At 37.8% G+C, this 23,796-nt stretch overlaps 2 protein-coding genes across 2 annotated transcripts in view; both read left to right on the top strand.

Moving 5' to 3' along the window:
• On the top strand, positions 1-14,711 carry copb1 (COPI coat complex subunit beta 1). The gene is made up of 22 exons (XM_059358822.1): positions 1-139; positions 2,853-2,996; positions 3,501-3,730; positions 4,355-4,524; positions 4,975-5,089; positions 5,178-5,270; positions 5,379-5,516; positions 5,667-5,786; positions 6,482-6,589; positions 6,713-6,859; positions 7,570-7,715; positions 8,838-8,934; positions 9,027-9,187; positions 10,214-10,334; positions 10,426-10,653; positions 11,092-11,271; positions 11,580-11,724; positions 12,248-12,367; positions 12,482-12,627; positions 12,774-12,863; positions 14,114-14,269; positions 14,499-14,711. The coding sequence occupies exons 2-22, from the start codon at positions 2,906-2,908 to the stop codon at positions 14,556-14,558; spliced, it is 2,862 nt and encodes a 953-aa protein (XP_059214805.1). The 5' UTR covers positions 1-139; positions 2,853-2,905; the 3' UTR covers positions 14,559-14,711.
• Positions 14,712-20,428: 5,717 nt separating this feature from the next.
• Positions 20,429-23,796, top strand: part of rras2 (RAS related 2) — a 52,991-nt gene continuing 49,623 nt past the window's right edge. Inside the window, exon 1 of the mRNA XM_059355899.1 lies at positions 20,429-20,867. Coding sequence (XP_059211882.1) covers positions 20,766-20,867 — 102 coding nt within the window. The 5' untranslated portion in view covers positions 20,429-20,765. The remainder of the gene's footprint in view (positions 20,868-23,796) is intronic.

Below are 23,796 nucleotides of genomic sequence, written 5' to 3'. Positions count from 1 at the left end.
AAGTAATCTTCCACGTCAGTAGGAAGTAGAGAGCTCCAGAGACAGCTCGCCGAAGGGACCTCCTTTGGATTTTTACACATGTAATTATCCAAACCTGGATATCGAAGGCCACTTCGGAGGATTATAGTCTCGCAGTTAGGTACGTTATGTATCTTAATTTCAACCAAAATGAGCGCTGTTCTCTTTCTCGAGCCTTGTTATGTGTTAAACCCGATAACGTTACTGTCCTCCATTTCACTGCTAGCCTGGAAGCTAAGCTGCTGTTAGCCCATTTTCGCTAGCTAGCAACTAATCACATATGATAACTTAAATCTAACCAATTTAATACTCCACTAACTAATATATATTTGCATTTTATTAAGATTTAGCTACTTAACTTTTGGTGCTAACGCCTTTAATCCTATAGGAGTAGCTGCTAGCGCTGCGTGTCACTCTTTACCTGAGCTAAATATCCTTACCTTACCCTAATATTGTAGCTTAACCCTATAAAACCAAGCGTATCATATTTGATATATAAGTTTTTGAGACCTCTACATCATCAGTGTGAGATTTTTTTTTTTTCTGAAAAACCTGATGAATACATGAATTGTTGATTAAAAAAACTGAGCAACAAATTTCACAAAAATACCAGATACAGTAACAAAAATGATTTGCTGGTTCCACTGGTGGATCTGTCATTGCTGCGTGAAAACTTCATATCAGCAGATGTAGGCTATGATGTTGTTTTATATGGAAAAAAATATTTTGTATGTTTGAGGAAAATGTTAAAAGGAAAGTCAAAGTTTTATTTGGTTAAAAATATTAGGTTTCTATGTGATTATGGGAGTTCAAGAAAAGCAAATTGTGAGCAACAAATTGCACAAAAAGACCTGATGTATCAAATATGATCCAAATTAAATTTATATATGAAAATTGATATTGAATTAAAAAAAATGTTAGCCGGTCCAACAAACACTCCAGCTTTGAAAATTTTGAATTTTCTGGCGATTATTTCACGTTTCAGGCTTTATAGGGTTAAACTTCTTTCGCCATCACAATGACAGTTATTGTCTATGTTTTTGTGATGACGGAAGTCTAGTCTTCATTAAAAACAGCCGATAATTGGTAGATCTGTAGGAAGGTGTCTGAATCTTGTAAACACGACATCTTTTTATGTAACTATAACTTTATTATATCCATAGACAGCTCAGCTTTAGCAGTCATTTAACTCCTGCTTTTGTTTTAACTTGAGTCGTGACATACTATATTGTCTTCCCAGACAGAAAAAGCATCATAATTAATCATAATTAATAATATCCATTAAAAATAACCAGATTTTGGGTGTTTTTTTCATCATGCTAACCCAATATCACAGGTACCTGCAGCATACAGGTGATTTTATCATCGGCCTGTATTTTTTTAGTTATTTGCTGTTATGGTAGTAACTGTTTGCAAAATAAAATTCCCAGTTGTCAGGCCACATTTTGAGAAGCCATTCATATTAACTAGTGGTTGACCGATACGGGTTTTTTAAGGCTGATGCCGATACCAATTATTTTGACAGTCTTAACCGATCCCTGATATGTGCTGACAATTTTTCTTGGGCCGATTCTTGAAGCCAATATTGCCTTTTCTCCCTCCATTTACATGATAAAAAAGACACAATGATAACAAATGTTACACAAGTCTCAATTTAAACAAAAAAAGAAACATTTATTAACAAAACAAACAAAACATATTAACAGTTGGATAGCAAACAATGTGTATGTTGTTCTAGGCCTGAAGGTGGTGGCGCTTCAGATGATCCACATATTTGATGTGTTTTTCTTTTTACCGATATCAGCAGCAGCTCAGCAGTAAATGGCCAATGTTGCACCGAGCCTTGCCTGGTGTTGGCTCAGTGAAATGGACTAATTGATCGGCAAGCACGCATGTATCGGCCAATGCCGATATAAGTAAAAATGCAAATATCGGTCTACCTCTAATATTAACATCTTCATTCAGACATATACATTTTTTTTGTAATAACCTGGTTGACCTGGCCTTTATTATGATATGTCATCTAATGCAACACACATGCAGACATAATCCTGCTATGCAATGTATCACATTGGTTTTGTGAGCAAAGGCATAAAGTAATATAAAATTAGTAGGTGTTTGTTGATACAAGTGTTCATGCTATCAAAACTTAATATGTTCTCATTTGTTCTGCATATGCAGTGCATAGGTCTAAGCAAGCTTTTAGGTTTAAATAGTCAAAAATAAACAATAGTCAGGTCCCCATATGTACATTGAACCAGGCTGTTGCTTGGTGTAATCATTCTTCCTGTTCAAACAGACCATTAAGAGGCCCCTTCCTAATGCACTTCCAGTGTGACAGGGGACATCACATTCAGTATTCAATGTAGTGTAGTGGACGGAGTTCAGATACATGTTTGGTGCAAAATCCATTCCAAAATGTATCTGAAGTTAATATGAGGGTTCAGCAGTCTGAGTTGAACAAATCTGTTGAGTATGTTCTTTATTTTAACAGTACAAAATTCTCTCTGTTTGTTTGTTTATTTCCCAACCACAAATCGAAACTGAAACCCAAAGAGAAAGTCTATACCTAAGAGACTGTTGAAATATCAGATAAACCTATATAGATATGTTTTTTTACAGAACATGTGCTTTATTTTTGTTTAATGCACATGATGCTGAGCAGTAGAATTATCTGGTTTGTGTCCATTGTTTATGCAGATTTTATTCCGTCTATGTGTATGTTTTTGTAGTTGCATTCCACATTTTCTGCGTTTATATTTATGTACCGGCATCTGTCCTTAAACATTCTTCTCCACCATTCACTAAATCCACATTTCTTCTGTGTCTTCTAGGTGTTATCCAGTGAGTGACATTCATTGGGAACTGATCCAAGCCCAGCAGCAAAATGACGGCTGCAGAGAACGTTTGTTACACTCTGATCAATGTGTCATCTGACTCAGAGCCCCCTTCGGAAGTCAGCCTTAAGGCTGATCTAGGTAACTATCCTTTAGTGATCTTGCAAAGCTATCTTACTAAGCCATAATAAACTTTGCAGGGGGGAGATATTAATTTCTGAAATGTCGGTCTCTCCAACTCAATAAAATAGAGGCGATTGGAATTTAATTTGAAGCATTGCAGAAATATTTTAAAGAATAAAATAACAAAACATCTCTGAAAGTATGTCCTGGTTGCTTTAAATATTTCACAAACCTCACTGTAAGCTATTTTCTTAAGGATTGTTTCTTCAGTGGGAAAACTGTTGCAGGGAAAATGGTTAACAGTGAAGTCTGCAGGTTAAACAGAGAAGCTGTAACTAATTTATTTATCTTGAAAGTGGAAAAACCCCACTTTGAAACAAAAAAAAATTCAACCTATTTCTTCAGAAAAGTTAGAGTTAGAATCCATAAAAATCATGTTGCATGCTTGAGGCCATGCTGATCACATTCATAGTGGTGGTAGTAATAATAATAATCATCATCATCATCATCATTTTTCTACAGAAAAGGGGGAGATCAAGGCAAAGACCGAAGCCCTGAAGAAGGTCATCATCATGATCCTGAATGGTGAGAAGCTGCCAGGACTGCTGATGACCATCATCCGCTTCGTGCTGCCTCTTCAAGACCACACCATCAAAAAACTCCTTCTGGTTTTCTGGGAGATCGTTCCCAAAACAACCCCAGATGGAAAACTGCTTCAGGAGATGATCCTGGTCTGTGACGCCTACAGAAAGGTAAAATTAACCAACCCAATCCGTATATTTTTAAAGATTTTTGATACATAATGTTTGTTTGTTTGTTTTTATTTAGATCCCCATTAGCTTTTGCAAAGCAGCAGCTATCCTTCCTGGGGTCTATCATATTTCAGTGTGACAAATACAATGTAGGAATACAAAGAATGATAACAGACATGACATACATTATATGAATACATAACATGAAACAAAAAGAACACACAGACAATACGTAATTACATATCACATAAAACATGGTTGACATCACAAAACAAAATAAAAAACAAAACAACACAAAAAGGACAGCTGCATCAATTAAAGTTGATATTTAGATAATGTGTAAAAACAGGGAAAACAACAGTAAAAGTAAGAAAACAAAATGACAAGATCAACTTATTTTTAATATATATTGAATTGAACATATGAAATGGCAACATGAAATGGTATGATGCACACATCTTTTCACCAGTTTTGAGGGTTGTGTGACTGCTGAAACCATATGATTTCCATTTGTGCCTATTTATCCATATTATAATAATAGTGGGGCTATTGAAATTGTAACTTGGCTAATATATATTGGTTCATTTTTATACATAAAAAAAAAAATCTTTCGTTGCATTCCAGGACCTGCAGCACCCCAACGAGTTCATCCGCGGCTCCACTCTGCGTTTCCTCTGCAAGCTGAAGGAGTCTGAGCTGCTGGAGCCTCTGATGCCAGCCATCCGAGCCTGCCTGGAGCACCGCCACAGTTATGTGCGCCGCAACGCCGTCCTGGCCATTTACACCATCTATAGGTACAAACTGTTAATGTTAATGCTTTCTGCTGCAGCCCCCAAGTTGTGGAATAAGCTACCTTTACACATCAGACAAGCCTCCTCACTGTCCATTTTTAAAACTCATCTTAAAACCTATTTTTATTCCTTGGCTTTTAACCAAGCATGAGACTCTGCTCTTGTTTTAGTGTTTTTATGGTTTGTTTATATTTATTGTTTTTAATTATTGTTTTTTAAAAAGCATTGAATCTATTTATTTTAGTGTTTATTCCTGTTTTATTTATTTTATTGTCTCTTGTTCTGTTTGTTTATGTACAGCACTTTGTTGCGGCTGTGGTTGTTTTAAAGTGCTTTACAAAGAAAGTTGAGTTGAGTTTTAATCGTTAGGTACCTTTCCACAAATACATCTTCTGCGTACTCCATTTATTAGCGAACGACAAACAGCTGATGATCTTTTTATTTTTGTTTTAGGAACTTTGAACATCTCATCCCAGATGCTCCAGAGCTGATCCATGATTTTCTTGTCAATGAGAAAGACGCCAGCTGTAAGAGAAACGCTTTCATGATGCTGATTCATGCCGATCAGGTCTGTAACATGCTTTTCTTTTCATAATGTTTCTATTGTTGCGTGTCTTTGGACCTCTCTGAACTGACATATCATTGACGCCTTACAGGACCGAGCTCTGGATTACCTCAGCACATGTATTGACCAAGTTCACACTTTTGGGGACATTCTCCAGCTGGTCATTGTGGAGCTGATTTACAAAGTGAGTCGAGGACTTCTATTAGTCTGATTTAAGCTTTATAGCACAACAGCCTCGTACCTGAACAGCTGCTTTAATAACTGAACTCTTGCTGTTTTTATTCTCCGTCAGGTTTGCCACGCTAACCCCTCTGAGCGCGCTCGGTTTATCCGTTGCATCTACAACCTGCTGCAGTCCTCCAGTCCGGCTGTTAAATATGAGGCCGCTGGCACTCTGGTAACCCTCTCCAGTGCTCCCACAGCCATCAAGGTATGTCACAGAGGTTTTCTCAATGATCTTGCACATGTCATATCCTGTATATACGGTAGTGATATTGTACTACCAATACATGACCCAATAGCAGTGATGTCTTTGGTTTTGTAAAGTCTTGTTTGCATTCTGTGCTTTGTTGGACTCCAGGCTGCAGCCCAGTGCTACATTGATTTGATTATCAAGGAGAGCGACAACAATGTGAAGCTGATTGTTCTTGATCGTCTGATTGAACTGAAAGAGCATCCAACTCACGAGCGTGTACTCCAGGTACGCTGAATTATTTTTGTGGTTAGTTTTTCATGCAAGGACCACATTCCTTCGTCTCACAAAGTAAAGGACATTGACCTAAATTTAATCCCTACTGAGAATAAAGCAACTCTTACCCATTAAACTTGTTAGTAGTTGTATTTATGATTAAATGCTACTATTTCTACTGCTATTTAGTCTTTTATCATTTAGTATGAGGCAATAAAAATGTATATGAAATATAAAGAATAAAGTTTTATTTACAGGGTTCGTACATGTGCTTCAAACCCTTGAAAATGCTTGAATTTTAATGTTGTGTTTTCAAGGTTTGAAAAGTGCTTGAATTTTGGATAAAGTGCTTAAAATTGTATCTGCATTTCTTTAACAACAAAATCCTATAGAATAGAAATATAATTAGTTGGAGAGCCTGAAATGAAAACGTAAAATAATCATTTTCAGTATGTATGTATTCGAAGAAATATGTAATTAACCACAGCTGTAAGATGCTGGAAAAGCTTGAAAATGGACCCTGGAAGTGCTTGAAAAGGGCTACGAACTCTGTATTTAGTCTAGTTTGTAGAGCCAAAAGCAGCAAATGTCAATCTATCAGAATCTGGTTAATCTGGTAAATTATGAATCAGCACCATTTTGCTGCAGCTACAGTGCATCATCTCTATGAAGACATTAATTGGTTCCTGATGCTTTTTTAAATCCAGGACCTTGTAATGGACATCCTGCGTGTTCTCAGCACCCCTGACCTGGAAGTCAGAAAGAAGACCTTGCAGCTGGCACTGGACCTGGTTTCATCTCGCAATGTAGAAGAGGTCAGTGGCGTGAACTGTATTTACGTCCATGTTGTTGTTGTTTTAGTGTCAGAGCATGTATACAGAATAAAAAAGGTGAAATACTGCAAATAAAGTGACTATATAAATATATTTGGTTTCCAGTTGGTGATTGTTTTGAAGAAAGAAGTGATCAAGACAAACAACGTAACAGAACATGAAGACACTGATAAGTACAGGCAGCTGTTGGTGCGCACGCTCCACTCCTGCAGCGTGCGCTTCCCCGATATGGCAGCCAATGTCATACCCGTGGTGAGTTTTCTATTATTTCCATTCTTTTTTTTGTGTATTTATTTTTATTGTTTTCATAACAGAAAAATATATACATATTAGAAATAGTTGGTGGAGCTACACAGAACCATACATGTTTTTTTGACAGAGTTTTTGACATGAGACAAACAAAACATGGGTATAAAATAAATGGCACAGCAACAGAATAGCACTAATTCGAGTTTTCTATTATCGATCATGGAATTTGTTACGTTTCATAGCATTTTGAGAGCATGGCGGTTAATACCGTGTATATATCAGGGTTCTTACGGGTGCAAATCCTGAAAATGCTTACATTTTAATGTTAAATTTTAAGGTTTGAAAAGTGCTTGTATTTTGGATAAAGTGCTTGAAAATGCTTGAAATTCTTACTGTATTTCTCTTGCAATCTGACTATAGATAATCACATATTTAATCAAAAAAAATAATAATATTGACATTAGCAAACTGTACTTTTGGTTGATAAAAGTGTAAAACCATCGCTGTTGGTATGGCTGAGTGAAATTACCACTTTTAGCATGTAAATACTCATCTAAAACATGCAACTTACAACTGTTGTAAGGTCCTGGAAAAGCTTGAAAATGGACCTTGAAGGTCCTTGAAAAGTGCTTGAATTTGACCACTGAAAAAGCGTATGAACCTTGTATATGAAGAGCATTGTCAGACTTTTTTTGTGATGATGTGATTTACAGTTGATGGAGTTCCTAAGTGACACTAACGAGGCAGCTGCTGCGGATGTGCTGGAGTTTGTACGAGAGGCCATTCAGAGGTTTGACAACTTGAGACCCCTCATCATCGAGAAGATGCTGGAAGTCTTTCACGCCATCAAAACTGTCAAGTAAGGCTGGTTGAGGGGATTATTATGCATTTGTCTCCCCACTAATGGTTATAAAAAGCGGGTCAAATTTGGGTTAGCCTGTTTAAATGAGATAAATTCGGAAGTCGATCAGCGATTAAGCATGTCATAATTTATTTAGTCATAGCTAATGAGAAGTCAATACTCATACCAAAACAAATCCAATGAGCTGAAGTGTCAATTAGAGGGCATTGCATTGTGTGTTGGGCACTTGGATTTATTAAAATAAAGTGGCAAAATTAGAATTTTGAAGTTTTTTTATTTTGCACAATAATAAGACAAAAGAAAGGATAAAGAGATAACAACAAAAGGAAGGTGCAAAGTAGCGGAAAGACACCCAAAAGGGCTTCTACCTATATTAAAATTCACAAGTTACATTAAAAACAAGTAATTATGAAATAGAAAAAAATAAATAATAATAATGACGCATAAAAATTAAGCAAAATTATAATAACATTAAAAGTAAAATAAAACAAAAGTGTAGAAATGTGTGTGCATGCATGCCTGTGTATAAGTGTGTGTGCTACTTAGTGACCTGAGCAATCAGAGCAGCCACTAAACTGCTCTTGTATGAGTTAAAAGAGGAAAACTGTATTGAACTGTTAAATTGATCATTCCAGAGTATTGATCCTCTGTATTTTAAGGAAAATTGACCGAGGCTAGTATGATGGTGAGAAGGGTGAAATCTTGTCAGTTGTCGAATATTGTACTTATTTAATTGTGAGTTGACGTGGAAATATTCACTGGACGGTTTAGGAATGGAATTTGGAACATACGTATGCTTATAAAAATGAATATTTGGTATATATTGATCTGAAAAATGACCATTATCTTGAGAATTATGCATAATAAAGAAACAAGAAGATGGAAAATAAACAACATAGACAGTTGAAAATGTACAAAACAGGAACAAATTCTCAGCATCTGATTATTTTACATGAGGAATAAAAATGTCTTAGGTCAATTTTTTTTCTCCACCATCACATTTGTTAACTGTTCCATAGACTTGGCTGAGATTTGTCATTAGGGTCGAGTTGTATATAATTACAGGAGTATGTATCATTGTGAATGCTAATGACTTGTGTCATCATTGTCATATTTCAGGATCTACAGGGGAGCATTGTGGATCTTGGGAGAATACTGCAGCACCAAGGACGACATCCAGAGTGTGATGACAGAAGTACGCAGGTCCCTGGGAGAGGTACGGTGTCTGTTATTGTCAGCATTTATTGTAACACAAGTTAACCTGACAGGCCCAACAAATACCTGACACACGCCTCTTGCTTTAACCAGATCCCGATTGTAGAAAATGAAATAAAGAGAGAGTCGGGAGAGGTGAAACAGGAGGATGAAGTGAGCGCGGCTCCAGCCCAGAAGCTGGTGACAGAGATGGGAACCTACGTGACGCAGAGCGCCCTCAGCTCGTCCAGGCCTTCGAAGAAAGAAGAGGACAGGTAAAAGTTTCTTGTGTATCTTGTAGGTGTGTGGCGATACTCTCAGCTCACGAGACACGATATTGTGTTCACGAGACGAGACGAGATTTTAAGAAAACTACAATGACAAAATATATGACTAGACCAACAGACTTTTATTTAACCGAGTTGCACATGCATTTTTAAATGTTTTATTATAACTCTTTACATGCATGAGCATGATCTTTTAATAAACTTCCACAAATTGAAACTAAAACTAAAATGTATAAATGATAAAATAAGATAAATAAACAAGTAAAATCCCCCAGAGGTATTAATGAGACTCCGGAGGTGACGTATGGTTTTCTATCGTCTCGTAATCGATTAGTGACAGTTTCGACCGTGATCACATACGCGATTAAAGACGGGAGACGCAACTGTGGCCGCCGTCGCTAACTGCACAACATCAGCAGCTAATCAAAACAAAGCAGCATGGCTAATTATCATAAATATAGTGATGGTGAATTAACCGGCATCGCTAACTGTGCACAGAGTGTCCGGTGCTTGTTGTAAACAAACAGAGATCGCTAAGTGAACACCTCCTGCAGCAGCAGCACATACACACTGTACTGCTATAGAGCTAACTGTTAGCCTGTTAGCACATACACACTGTACTGCTACAGAGCTAACTGTTAGCCTGTTAGCAATTTGCAGACTCCGGCTCTGCAGCTGGGAGAGACTGCTGCAGGAGGACTGTGCCGCTTCGATTCGTTCTTACTCTTCTTAACAAGCCTCCGGCCCCTGCAACATCATTCTGGCTGCTTACTGCTTCTCCTCCTCTTCTTCTTCTTTTCATTTTACTGTCCCACAGGTCACAAATAGAAGTTTGGATAACTCGCAAATCTCGAGACTGATTTTTACCGCGACGAGAAATATCGTCGAGTTTAATCGAGATCTCGTCACACCCCTAGTATCTTGTTATTTGCCTGTTCATCTTCATCTGATTGTGTGGAGTTTGGTAATGTTCTCACCCTGCTCATTTATTAAACTCTGCTGTTGTTGTTCCAGACCTCCACTCCGAGGCTTCCTGATGGACGGAGACTTCTACGTGGCAGCTTCTCTGGCCACCACACTAACCAAAGTGGCCTTGCGCTATGTTGCAATCGTTCAAGACAAAAAGAAACAAAATGTAAGTTGTCCTCTCTTGCACCTTTTTGTTAGAAAATGACTGTTAGAAACTGCCTGTTCCTCTAACCCCTACTCTCTTGCTCCCCTCTCAGTCCTTCGTTGCAGAATCCATGCTCATCATGGTCACTGTGCTGCACCTGGGCAAGTCCTCTCTGCCCAAGAAGCCAATTACAGACGACGATGTGGACCGCATCTCGCTGTGCCTCAAGGTCCTGTCAGAGTGCTCGCCTCTCATGAATGACATTTTCAACAAGGAGTGCCGCAGATCTCTGTCACACATGCTGACTGTCAGACTGGAGGAGGAGAAGCTGTCACAGAAGGTAACGACGGGCTGAACTTTAATATTTAACCTCCTGACATCTGAAGCATCACCACAAGTAGAGGAGCACGGTTTAATAACACATTTATTATGATAATTGAACATTTTTAAACCCTGCTCTCATTTATCAATCTTTCACAAAAATGTTGAACATGTGATAACTATAAAATCCTAATAAGTTTATGTTTATTAAGAATGTAGGGCCCTCCTATGCAACATTAATACATGAGGGTCCTGGTTCCTCTTCATATGAACATTGTCACTGCAAGTTTTGTGTTTCTTCTGCAGAAAATGTCACTAGATTTTATTTGATTTATCTCGTCTCCCCATTTGTTTTTACATCTTGCCTTACTTTTGTACGTATTCATGGTGTGTTTATTCGGTTATCCCCCTCTTAAAAATACTTTTTTTTTTGTTTGTTTTCTGATTCTGATCACAGAAAGAGTCAGAGAAACGCAACGTAACAGTGCAGGCAGACGACCCGATCTCCTTCATGCAGCTGACAGCCAAAAACGAAATGACTTCTAAGGAGGACCAGTTCCAGCTCAGCCTGCTGGCAGCCATGGGCAACACTCAGAGGAAGGAGGCTGCTGATCCTCTCGCTTCAAAACTCAACAAGGTACAACACAAGCCCTGCTAAAACAATCAGTAAATTCCCTTCTGTGAGCGACTCATTTTAGGCTTTAAATATTATCTCTGCCTGGAAATTACTTTGAAAACTTGCCCATTTATCGTTGCAATTATAATGCATTAAATATTTTAAGACATTAGTGTGTCTTATTTTGCTTCCTGCTGCTCTTCCACTACTTTAAAAACCCTGTTTGAAAATGAATAGCAAAAAAGACTCTTAATTGCTTTTTATGAGGGAAAAATGTATTTAGTTGTGTTAATTTATTATTAAATGTAATCATATTTTGTCTGTTCTAGGTGACCCAGCTGACAGGCTTCTCAGACCCAGTGTATGCTGAAGCCTATGTTCATGTCAACCAGTATGACATCGTGTTGGACGTGCTGGTGGTCAACCAAACCAGTGACACGCTGCAGAATTGCACCCTTGAGCTCGCCACTTTAGGTTAGTCTGGTTTGTTTTCCACCTCACTGGACAAATGTACTCTTTATTACAGGGTTCGTACAGGTGCTTGAAATCCTTGAAAATGCTTGAATTTAAATGTTGTATCTTCAAGGTTTAAAAAGTACTTGGATTTTGGATAAAGTGCATGTAAATGCTTGAAATCTTACTCTTACTGTATTTCTCTTGCAATCTGACTATATCCATCTATAGACTATAGATAATCACATGTTCAATGTAAAAATAATGAGTAGCCTATCTGAAATGAAAACCGTTCCTCCTAAAAGTGTAACACCATCGCTGTTGCTATGGTTCAGTGAAATCTCCCCCTTTTAGTATGTAAGTACTCATCTAAAACATGCAGTTTACAACAGGTGTAAGATACTGGAAAAGCTTGAAAATTGACCTTGAAAGTCCTTGAAAAATGCTTGAATTTGACCACTGATAAAGTATACGAACCCTGTTATTAATGGTGATCCAAGCTAATTTAATTATGCATTTCACTAAATGTATTTCCATCCAACAGGTGATCTCAAGCTGGTTGAGAAGCCTTCACCTCTAACTCTCGCGCCTCACGATTTCGCTAACATCAAGGCCAATGTCAAAGTGGCTTCGACTGAGAACGGCATTATATTCGGCAACATTGGTAAGATGATCGTTTTGTGTCTGTTTATTAACATTATTCAACTAATGTTTGTTTTGCTCTCTGTCACTAGGGAATGTTTTCTCATTTGTGGCGCGTTTGATTCTTTCTTTTCAGTCTACGACGTGTCGGGAGCTGCCAGTGACAGAAACTGCGTCGTCCTCAGTGACATCCACATCGACATCATGGATTACATCCAGCCAGCCGCCTGCACCGATGCAGAATTCAGACAGATGTGGGCAGAGTTTGAATGGGAAAACAAGGTGAGCTTTGCATTTCTACTTAGTGGCCAGTTTGCAGAAAAACAAGTCTGTTTGGGATCTTAAGTAAGATAAGGCTTGGTGTTCTGTTGTTTCCTCTACTTCTTTTAATGGGATTGAACATTGAAGATGGTCTTTCTTTGTTGTAGGTGACAGTGAACACAAATATCACAGATCTGAACGAGTACCTTCAGCATATCCTCAAGTCCACCAACATGAAGTGTCTGACTCCTGAGAAGGTCAGTATGATACGTCACATGAAAGTAAATGAGGTTTTAAAGCTGGTAGATAGATGAAGACTGACCCCCCCCCATGATCACTCAGTGGTTACAGAAAGTACAACATGTCTACATGTAGGGTGTGCCATATCATATACGATTATACCGGTATATTTTTTCTATGAGTAAAAAAAAATGCATATCATGATATTTGCAACATTCCTACTACTTGACACTGTGCCTACCTGTCTGTATGAGTCTTGTGCCGTTCGTTAGCCGCGAGCTAACATTAGCTAACAATTAAAGTTGTGTTAATCACAAAAAACTACTATTACTTCCTGTCTCTAAACACATGCAGCTTTCAAAATAAGAGCACAGAATTTACATGAAGACGGTTATTTTTTATTATTTGCTAATAAGAGTCGAGAGTAATTTTTGTTGTATTTGGCGACTGTTGAGATTTGCACTTTACACTACATTTTAGATTTTTGATTGATTTATGATTTGTTTAACGTTTTTTATTCATTTATACAGACTAAAAAATCATATTTTTTATATATTTTTCACTATTTTGTACTATCCTCAAGAATATCGTTATCGCCAAAATACCCTGAAATATCGTGATAATCTTTTAGGGCCATATCGCCCACCCCTATCTACATGATGGCAAACCGACTATATTGCTTAAGACTCTTATACACTATTATTATCTAAAATATCCCTTTTTTTGGAATACAGAACCAGATAAAATATGTGCAATACCCTTTAGAGTGCCATTTGTGTGACAGATGAGACCCAATCTCAAGATGTTTTGATTTGTTTTCCTTTGGGATGTTAATTGCCGGTTAATGTGCATAAAAGCAATAAAGTAAAAAATAAAAAAATAAAAAATCTGGCAGATAAATTAAATAGGCAATTAAATGTGGCGATTATAACGTCAGTAATGTATCAACACACCATCATATTCAAATGTTTTCATTGGGTTTTTAAACATTTACACATTCAATATCAACCCAGTGGCCAGGGGTGGAAAAATAAAATGAATTATAATTATTATAATAATACTAGTAACAAAAATTTTAAATGGGGAAAAAATAAGCAACAACCAAACAAATGTGCTAAATAAAAAAAGATTCTAAAGCATTTCTATGTATCAGTTACAGGTATGAAGTTATAAAATATTTGTTGTGTAAGTGAGTCAATCCTGTGTTGCAATATTAATATCCTGTGCAATATTAAAGTCTTTTCTTTTTTTTTCCCGTACACTCCAGGCTCTGTCTGGCTTCTGCGGCTTCATGGCTGCCAACCTTTACGCTCGTTCTATCTTTGGAGAAGACGCCCTGGCTAATGTCAGCATCGAGAAGCCCATCCACCTGGGGCCGGACGCACCTGTCAACGGACACATACGCATTAGAGCCAAGAGTCAGGTGGGTCACAGCTGCTGCAACATGAACCTGAGAAGTAAAGGCTTTGTTGAATGTATTTGCTCTCAATCTTTTGGAAGGATAATATTTAATCTAAAACTTGGACTCTGACTCTGACTGGAGGCTTGAATATGTGAAATACCTTGTTACCATGTGATGTTGCACAAAAATACTTTTTTTTTGTTCTTATCAGCATGTGGAAAAAATAAATCCTTCCTGCTTCATTCCACAGGGGATGGCCTTGAGTCTCGGCGACAAGATCAACCTCTCCCAAAAGAAGTCAAATGTCTGAGACGACTCTGGTCCAGCTGATCCCTCTGACTTTGTAAAAGTCACCTGCTGTTCTCTTTATCATCCATATTTCAGTCTTTTCATCACAGCGAATTAAGAACTCTATATGGTCAGTTGCTTCCATGCTGTTTTCTTCATCTTTCTTTCTTTTTATTTTATTTTTACATCACCTCTGTCTGAAAACTACATTTCAGTAATGTTCTTTCCCTGTCCTGTTTAATTTTCAATAAACATATGTATTAAAAAAAAGAAAGAAAATCGCTCTGTTTTATCTATTGAGTCATTAACTTGTAGTTTAATATGAGACACTTAAAGGAGCAGTGTGCAGGATTTAGTGGCCTCTAGCTGTGAGGTTGTGAATTGCAACCATCTCCATGCTCCTCTGCACCTTTTCCAAGCATGTAGAGAACTTAAGGGTGTTTCCACTACAGCCTAATACCCAGAATAACGTGGGTCTCACTTGCCAAAATGCCCCTAATTTGAATATGAGCCATCCGAATTAGTCTTTTGACTGGACTTTTTCTGTCCCTGTTGAAGAGCAGGGCCATTTTTCTCCCCTAAAGCCTGGTTGCTGATTGGATAGAACACTAAGCAGGATGTGACGTAGTACTCGACGCCATAACAACAGGCGCCATTTGTAAAAGCCGACGAAGCACTGTTGCCAACTTAGCCACTTTTCAGACCCCCTTAGCAACTATTTTTCAAAAAAAGCGACTGGTGACATCTGGTGACTTTTTCTGGTGTTATTGGAGACTTTTGGAGACTCGTTCTTACTCTTACTCCCTTACAGCTGCAGAGCCGGAGGGGATGTTAACCCCTAAGCGTCCAGTCTGCAAATTGCCCCCTAAAGGAAACACGGCTCTTGAGAACAGTGGCTTCACTTCAATGTAAAAACGTGAAAAGGCTATTTCTCATTTCTTCCAATAGATTCCCCCCAATTGCTGCACACTACTCCTTTAATATATTTATATTCTAAAGACAGATATTTTCAACTTTACTGATTTGGTTTTTGCTTTGTTTTTCAACTGTAATGTGAAGTTTGGATCAGAATCTGCAGAAGCTTTGGACAAGGGCTTGTTAATATTTATGAATCATCTCCTTTACCTTGTATCTAGGGCAAGACAAATGTATTTGTATAGCACCATTCATACACAAGGTAATTCATAGTGCTTTATAGAGGCATGAAAATACATGAAAAAGACAAAAAATATAACATTAAGTCAGCAAAAGTGTATTTAGTTATAAGTTTGTGTTAAAGGATTTTATTTGGTCATATGTTGTGTGACTTTACAGTTTGTTGAAATAAATTATACTCTAACTAATCCTGGCAAAAGACATTTAAGGACATGTAAAAGAGGACTTTTAATAAGGGACATGGAGGTGAAGTAAATGAGAGGGTGTTTCTGCCCACTTTCTATATATAGAAATAACTGTTTGGATGAATACTCTCTGATTGTACAGTTTGAGTGCTTTCTCCTGGAAACTTCCTGCACATGTGGCACGACGGTGGATGCTTCGTAAGAGGATTGTTACCCAAAGATGGTCGTGTCCCAAAGTAAAGGGACTCCTGCCTGGAGCTCCTGCTGCGTCCGGCCTCGCAGCTACAGGCTCTAATTAGAATTCCTCAGATGCTTGGTGTGATATCTTGCACAGCGTGAAACTGATAGGAACTAGTTCCATCAGACCCCCCAAACTGACAAGACTTTAACATACACTCATAATATCCTTGTCAGGGACACGGTTTCTTTTAACCGAGGATAATATATTGCTGTGATTTCAAAGGTACTCTCAAAGCCATCTGCAAGTTTTACCGTCACTGTGATAATGAGATGGAGATGGATTAGTGCTGGCAGAGAGTTACATATTCCACTTGCCCTCCTGTTTATAATTCATGAGTGAAGGGACGTTTCTGGGAATATGCCAGATTAAAGGGTCACAACCCTGGTCATACATTTACAATATCTGTAAAAATCTGCCTCTCCGGCGGGTTAGATAAAGGCTGAGAGGTGGCTTTGAGGTCAGAGCTTCAGCTGTGGAAATAAACAGCTGGCTGTCTGGCAGCGCTGTCAGCCAAGCTACTGTGTGCATCGAACTGCCTCTTTGGATTTAGGGTAGATATTAGCCATAATTATTACAATGAGAGGGCTAAACTCCATAACCTTAAACTTTATAGCTTGTGCACCCTGTGTTTTTGTAATGATTTCTATTTGAGGTCAACAGTGAGAAACAAAGGCTCACTGTTGTATTATTTAGTTCCTCATATTTTATTGGGATTCATATTGTCTGTGAATTTATGGCTTTATTATATTTTGCATCAAGCACAGTGTCAAATCAACTTCTGCTTTTTATCCTGCAAGTATCTGTGTAATATTGTATTTCTTTAGCAGTAGTACAGGGGTCTCAAGCTCAAATTACCTGGGGGCCGCTGGAGGCAGCATCAAAATGACCAAAAAAAGACACAAAATGACCAAAAAAAGAGACAAAATTACTAAAAAAACAAACACAAAATGACCAAAAATACACATGATTACCAAAAAAGACATAAAATCATTTTTTCAAAAAGATACAAAATGACAGAAAAAAACTAAATTACCTATAAAAAGAAACAATATGACCAAAAAAGACACAGAATTACCAAAAAAAGACACAAAATTACCAAAAAAAAAAGTAATTAAAGGGACCTTCCACACACAACACGGTAAAGTGCCATTCATATAAAACTCACATTAAACTTTCATATCAAGTTGGGGCCACAAAATATCGTCACAAGGGCCACAATTGGCCCGCGGGCCGCAAGTTTGAGACCCCTGCAGTAGTAGAACATACCTAAGTTTTTTTTAACTTCAGAATCAGAATCCGTTTTTATTGCCAAGAAGGTAAATAATTAATGAACAAACACAAACAAATTACTGAAATGTAGATAAAGATTAAGGCAAGGAAAAATGTTTGAAAAATGTAAAGAAATATACAAATATAAACAATAGAAACGACATGTGCAACATATTGTGCTATATTAGTATTGCAATGTGCAGTTATTGAGTATTTAGGTTTTCTGCTGCTTTCTACTTGCACTCCAAAAAATCTCAAAGAAAAATACTATCACTACTGTAGATATGAATTAACTAGTATTATGAATATTTGATACCATTGTTATTTACCTGAATGCTCTTGATCTAGACTTTTAAGAACACTTGTGTGCACTTGTTTCACATCCAGATTCTTTTCTATGCCACCAGGTGGCGCCACAGGTGTGAAAGCAGACAGTATGGTGTGTTATTCTGCACATTTTAATCCTCCAGTAAGATTTGTCATAACATGACATATAATTGGCATGTTGACATAATACGAGTCATGCTTGTACACACTGAAGTAAAGTCTGTCATTTCAGATAAACTGGATTAAGTCTGCACTTCAGGCTGAATGCCGTTTTCAGACACACAAAGTCAGAGTCCGTCACCTTTTGTTTCCACTGATAACTTATCACGGCACCACTTCAGTGTGCAAGATAACATATTAAACCCTTTATGCTATAGATGATTAGAATAACAAAACCTTATGCTTTTGTTAAGAGGACTTGTTAATAAAGTCATTGTACGACAATATGGCACATTCATGAGATAAACTGAGAGTAATTCTGATAATCTAATGTGGCAATTACTCAATTTTGATGGACAAATGTAACTCTCTTCCATTGCTAATTGCTTTTATAATGACAGAAGATGAACCCTTTTTTGATATTTAATACATTTGATATTTTTTTCACAATGCATTGAATCAATTTATGCTCTTCCCATCGAGAAATGCCAACAGTAAATCAGGTCATATAACAATAAAGCAGTGCTTTTTAGACTTCTGCATCCTCAAAAAGTGTAAAATTCTACTTGTGGGAATCTGAAATATGATATATTGCAGAGCTGTTGTCAGTTTTATGATTTGCTCTTGTCTTTGTTTGTGCATGTGTGTGTATGTGTGAGACTCTTATACAACATTAATAATAATGACTTGATTATAAAGCACTTTTCAAAAATAAAGTTACAAAGTGTCTTGCATAGTTAAACCAGAAACAAAAGCCTGTAATGGCATTAAATAACTGCTATGTTACAAATTAAATGGAAATATTTCATTTATTTATTTATTTTCTCTCTTTTGTTCATGTTACTCTTCACTTTTCTCTGTTTTTTTATTATGCTACTTGTTATATTACAGTTTATTTCTGTAAGGCTACCTGTATGTTTGCATATCTTACAAGCAATTAATAATAAAAATGTTAAACAATAAAAAATAATGGTTTTGTTAGAAATAAAGTTGGTCAGCATCTTTCACTGAGTAATTCACATTACATATTATTTTGTGAATTCATTGTTTGCAGAATGGTGAGAAAATATATAGAAGAACTTGCACTCCAAAAAATCTCAAAGGAAAATATTGAACTTTTTGCTTTTTACTGTTTATTTGACAGCTGCACTGGTATCGGTACTAATAATATCAATAATTAAACTGATTAAGTAGTTTAAAAATGATCTCCACCTTTACCAGCTGCAACATTAAAGTGACACATTTATGCACAAATCATTATAGTCCAGTAATATAATATAGCTTATATATTCTGAAAAAGGCCATTCTGCATAATGAATACTTTTGGTACTTTTTTAGTATATTTCCATGCCAATACTTTTGCATTTCTACACTGTGGCATTATTATACAATTGCAATTATTACAGTTGATATTAGTGGAGGTTTGCAGTGTGATGATGGCTGCAGGGCATCTTTTTCATAACTCTATAATTGCAGTTACAGTTAACAGGCATTGTGTGTGTGTGTCTGGGTGTGTGTGCACTGTAAAAAATGGGTGTCTAAAAACAAGATAAAAACACTAAATCTGAGGGAAATGATCTTGCTGCATGGACAGATAATTTCACTCGGCAAGATTTCTTGAATTAAGATTATTAAATCTAGAAATAAGCATGTTGAACGCTTAAAATAAGAAATTAATTCTTAAAACAAGATAAAAACACTTCTAAATCTAAGTTCTTTTATCTTGGTATGAAACAAATAATTTGCAGTGTGTGTGTGTGTGTGTGTGTGTGGGGGTGGGTGGGTGTGTGTGTGTGTGTGTGTCTGTGTGTGTGCACTGCAAAAAATGGGTGTCTAAAAACAAGATAAAAACACAAAATCTGAGGGAAATTATCTTGCTGCTGATAATTTCACTTGACAAGATTTCTTGAACTAAGATTAATAAATATAGAAATAAGCATGTGTGTGTGTGTGTGTGTGTGTGTGTGTGTGCACTGCAAAAAATGGGTGTCTAAAAACAAGATGAAAACACAAAATCTGAGGGAAATTATCTTGCTGCTGATACTTTCACTTGACAAGATTTCTTGAATTAAGATTATAAACATCTAGAAATAAGCATGTTTGTTTGTGTGTGTGTGTGTGTGTGTGTGTGTCTGTGTATCTGTGTGTGTGTCTGTGTGTGCACTGCAAAAAATGGGTGTCTAAAAACAAGATAAAAACCACTAAATCTGAGGGAAACTATCTTGCTGCTGATAATTTCACTTGACAAGATTTCTTGAATTAAGATTATTAAATCTAGAAATAAGCGTGTGTGTGTGTGTGTGTGTGTGTCTGTGTGTGTGTCTGTGTGTGTGTGTGTGTGAGGACAGGAATGTGACTGCAGGGTGTATGATATTAGTCTCAGGACAAGGCTGCAGGGTGGGTTAAGGCTCTCTCTCTCTCTCTCTCTCTCTCTCTCTCTCTCTCTCTCTCTGTGTATGCGTGTGTGTGCGCTTGAGCATGTGTGTGTGTGTGTGTGTGTGTGTGTGTGTGTGTGTACTGTAGGTGGGGTGTGAGGCAGTCACACACAGCCTGTAGAAGGGCCCCTAGCGCCAGACATTAGTACTGGCCTGGCTGATTACTCCTACTATCGGCTCCACAGCTCGAACATCGCAGTGTTGTCGAGGCGCAAACCCGGTCAGGCGTATGGACGGACAGGCGCGCGCGGCTCCGCACATCCCTCCCTACCGCCCGGTGCACTGATCGGACTACACCGACGACTCGTTCCTGGCAGTGTATCTGGGCTCTTCTCCTCGCTCCGGTCTCTCACACTGCAGGGCCTCTTCAGTTTACAGGAAAAAAGTGGGTGTTTGCTGCTCACTGGGGTTCCGGCAGCGGCGGCGGCGGCGGCGAGCGCAGCAGCGAAGTGTCCTCGATGGCAGGCTGGAAGGACGGCTCGGTGCAGGAGAAGTACCGGCTGGTGGTGGTCGGAGGCGGCGGGGTCGGGAAATCAGCCCTGACTATCCAGTTTATCCAGGTCAGTAGCGTGCACCCTTCCCTTCAATTCAGCCTCGCGCTTTGATTTGCTTATCCGAAAACACGGCGCAAGAAGCGAGGAGGGGGGGCAGGCCAGACACGGGAACCCCGTCAGCGGATACCGGGGTCTGTTTACTTTACCGAGGCCTACAACTATTTACCGAGGGCTTGTTGGGAGATGTTATAGGGAAGTAACAAGGCTTATTTTGTGAATTAAACGAGGAAGGACGGCTGTCACTTTAACACGACGATACGGAGAGATCCACTTCCACTTTGCAGCTCACAGCCGCTAGTCAGAAGAGAAAGGAAAGTGGCTCTGCGGAGCTCCAGAGTTGTCCTATTTTATTAACTTGCTGCAAAGTAAAGTAGCCGAATTAGAGCCCATGCTCAGATTAACACAGTAGTGGCCTACCAAGGCAGAAACTTAAACTACAAGAGTGTTATGGTGCAGAGAAAAGTTGCACAAAACTCATATTAGTCCCTGTAGGAATATCACTGCATGTAGTCAGAGAGGGAAAATAAGTTTAAAATTCATTTTTAGAGCCATTAAGTTGTTTCAAACCCCGCTAGAAACATGTGAACTAGACAGAAAATCCGTCATGGTTGACTGACTCCAGCAGAAAAACCCCCTGAAAGATGATTAACTTTTGTTATGTTACCAAACTGCAGCTTAACCTCATTGGGAGCACTTCCAGTCACTAAAGGCAAACAACTGGGTACACTAATGTAAATCATCTTACAGATAAAAACCTAACTTACAACCCCCTGCTGAGACGTCTTCATCAGCTTTATGGCAGCCCACTTTAACACTCATCTGTGTCACATATAAAAGGCATGTAAACAGACTTTACCTCCATCTAGATCTGGTTGCATTCCAGCACACTGCAGACTGAAGCCTGCCTCGCTTTGACCTTCCAGGCTTTCATAATAGTCATTTAGGCAAGGGCTCCTTTAGCCCACACACACACACACACACACACACACACACACACACACACACACACACACACACTGTATGAAAGAGATGACAAACTTTGCCCTTTGCCTTGTGCATTTCCCCCTCGTGTCACTGTGTTACTGACCAGACTGCAGGCAGCTGCATGTCTCCACACTGTCAGACAATAGTGGGCTGGCACACGTTTCAGAGTGGGGGTGAGAAGCCTGTGTGTGTGTGTGTGTGTGTGTTTGTGTGTGTGTGTGTGTGTGTGGCTAATGAGGGTTCAAAAAGCTCATTAACTGCATACCAAGTAAAAAGGGATCAGATCACTGTGGCACAGATTTTTGCCGTAGCCTACTGACCCTTCTGACCTGAAGTATTGGAGCATTTAAAGCTCAATATGAAACACACACAGAAGACATTTCTAGAGCCCGACTGATATGGATTTGTTTCAGACCAATACAGATTTAAGCAGGGTTCGTACGGGTGCTTGAAATCCATGAAAATGCTTGATTTTAAATGTTGTATTTTCAAGGTTTAAAAAGTGCTTGGATTTTGGATAAAGTGCTTGTAAATGCTTGAAATTCTTACTGTATTTCTCTTGCAATCTGACTATATCCACCTATAGACTATAGATAATCACATGTTCAATGTAAAAAATAATGAGTAGCCTATCTGAAATGAAGACCGTTCCTCCTAAAAGTGTAAGACCATCGCTGTTGGTATGGTTACGTGAAATCTCCCCCTTTTAGCATGTAAGTACTCATCTGGAAAATCATACTGGAAAAGCTTGGAAATGGACCTTGAAAGTCCTTGAAAAGTGCTTGAATTTGACCACTGCTAAAGTGTATGATAAGAGGAGAGAAACTCACTGTTTTTAGCAGCAGATATTTACACTTAATTTTTCAGCTGAAATTCTGTTCAATTTTGCAGGGATATAAATGTGCATAGGTAATCTGAAGGCAGCGTACTTTAACAACTTTATTAAACAATATTTTTGTTTTATTTTAATACAATATATAACATTGTTGACTAATTCTAGAAGTTAAATCAGTGAAAATAAAGACTAAATAAAATAAATTAAACATCAGTACTGTATGTTTCGAAGTCAGCCAATTGATGGCCATTTAAATAAATAAAAGATTTAAAATAATTTACTTAACTAAAATGAAAAGACAAATTACAATGTTTATGACAGACAATAATAAAATAAAATACATAAAATCAATAAGTAAATATTGGTAATGTATGTTCAGTATCAGTCAACTGCTGACCATTTAAATAATGAATGAGAAATGTAAAAAATAGCTATAAAGCATTTCTAAATCATCCCAAGCATTGTTTTCTGCATTATATCTTCACTAAAAAATACTTTTCATATTTGGCACATATCGGATAAAATATGCACTGATTCTGAAAAATACCAATATGTCTGTGATGGGCCAATATTGGCTAATTCATAAATGGCTCAGGCTCCAGACAATTAAAAAAAGAGAGATAATTAGAGTTCAAATTTAGATAAAAAGTCTGTTTGTTTGTAGTTGGAAGATCGTACTTGATATCAGCCTTTTAAAATAAGACTTTATAAACCTAGAAAATGTTGTTTTGTCATTGCATTAAGGTGGAATTACATGTGGAACAACAGATTTAGTAATAAAACCTGGACAGTCAAATGAAAAGCCCATTCCTGAATGACCTAAAGCATAATGTTTCTGTTGGGTGAGTGAGTTCAGCATCACACAACATATCATCAAGCTGTCTGCATCAAACTCCTGCAATAAATTACATGTGGGAAGTCAACAGTAAAGAGTGTATAGCATCATTTCTGTTTTCAGTATTGATGTGGGATTTTGCTCTAACCTCCACTTTGAATGTGTTTTGCATTGAGTGTAAGCCACAGTTATTTTCTTTGTGCCGCTGGCTGTTATATCTGGTGCCGTGAGACGGAGACAGATTGAGATGTTGACAGCAGGAGGAGAACATATATTCCTCC

The sequence above is a fragment of the Centropristis striata genome, chromosome 2 (genome assembly GCF_030273125.1).
Source record: "Centropristis striata isolate RG_2023a ecotype Rhode Island chromosome 2, C.striata_1.0, whole genome shotgun sequence".
NCBI lineage: Eukaryota > Metazoa > Chordata > Actinopteri > Perciformes > Serranidae > Centropristis > Centropristis striata.
This window is presented reverse-complemented; position numbering and strand designations above follow the sequence as displayed.

What these genes read in the sequence shown, in the direction of transcription:
- copb1 (XM_059358822.1), top strand. Translation starts at nt 2,906, where the DNA reads ATGACGGCTGCAGAGAACGTTTGTTACACTCTGATCAATGTGTCATCT. An exon ending in CAGCCAATGTCATACCCGTG is followed by an intron (nt 6,860 to 7,569) that starts GTGAGTTTTCTA and finishes TGTGATTTACAG; the next exon opens with TTGATGGAGTTCCTAAGTGA. An exon ending in AGGAGAAGCTGTCACAGAAG is followed by an intron (nt 10,654 to 11,091) that starts GTAACGACGGGC and finishes TTCTGATCACAG; the next exon opens with AAAGAGTCAGAGAAACGCAA.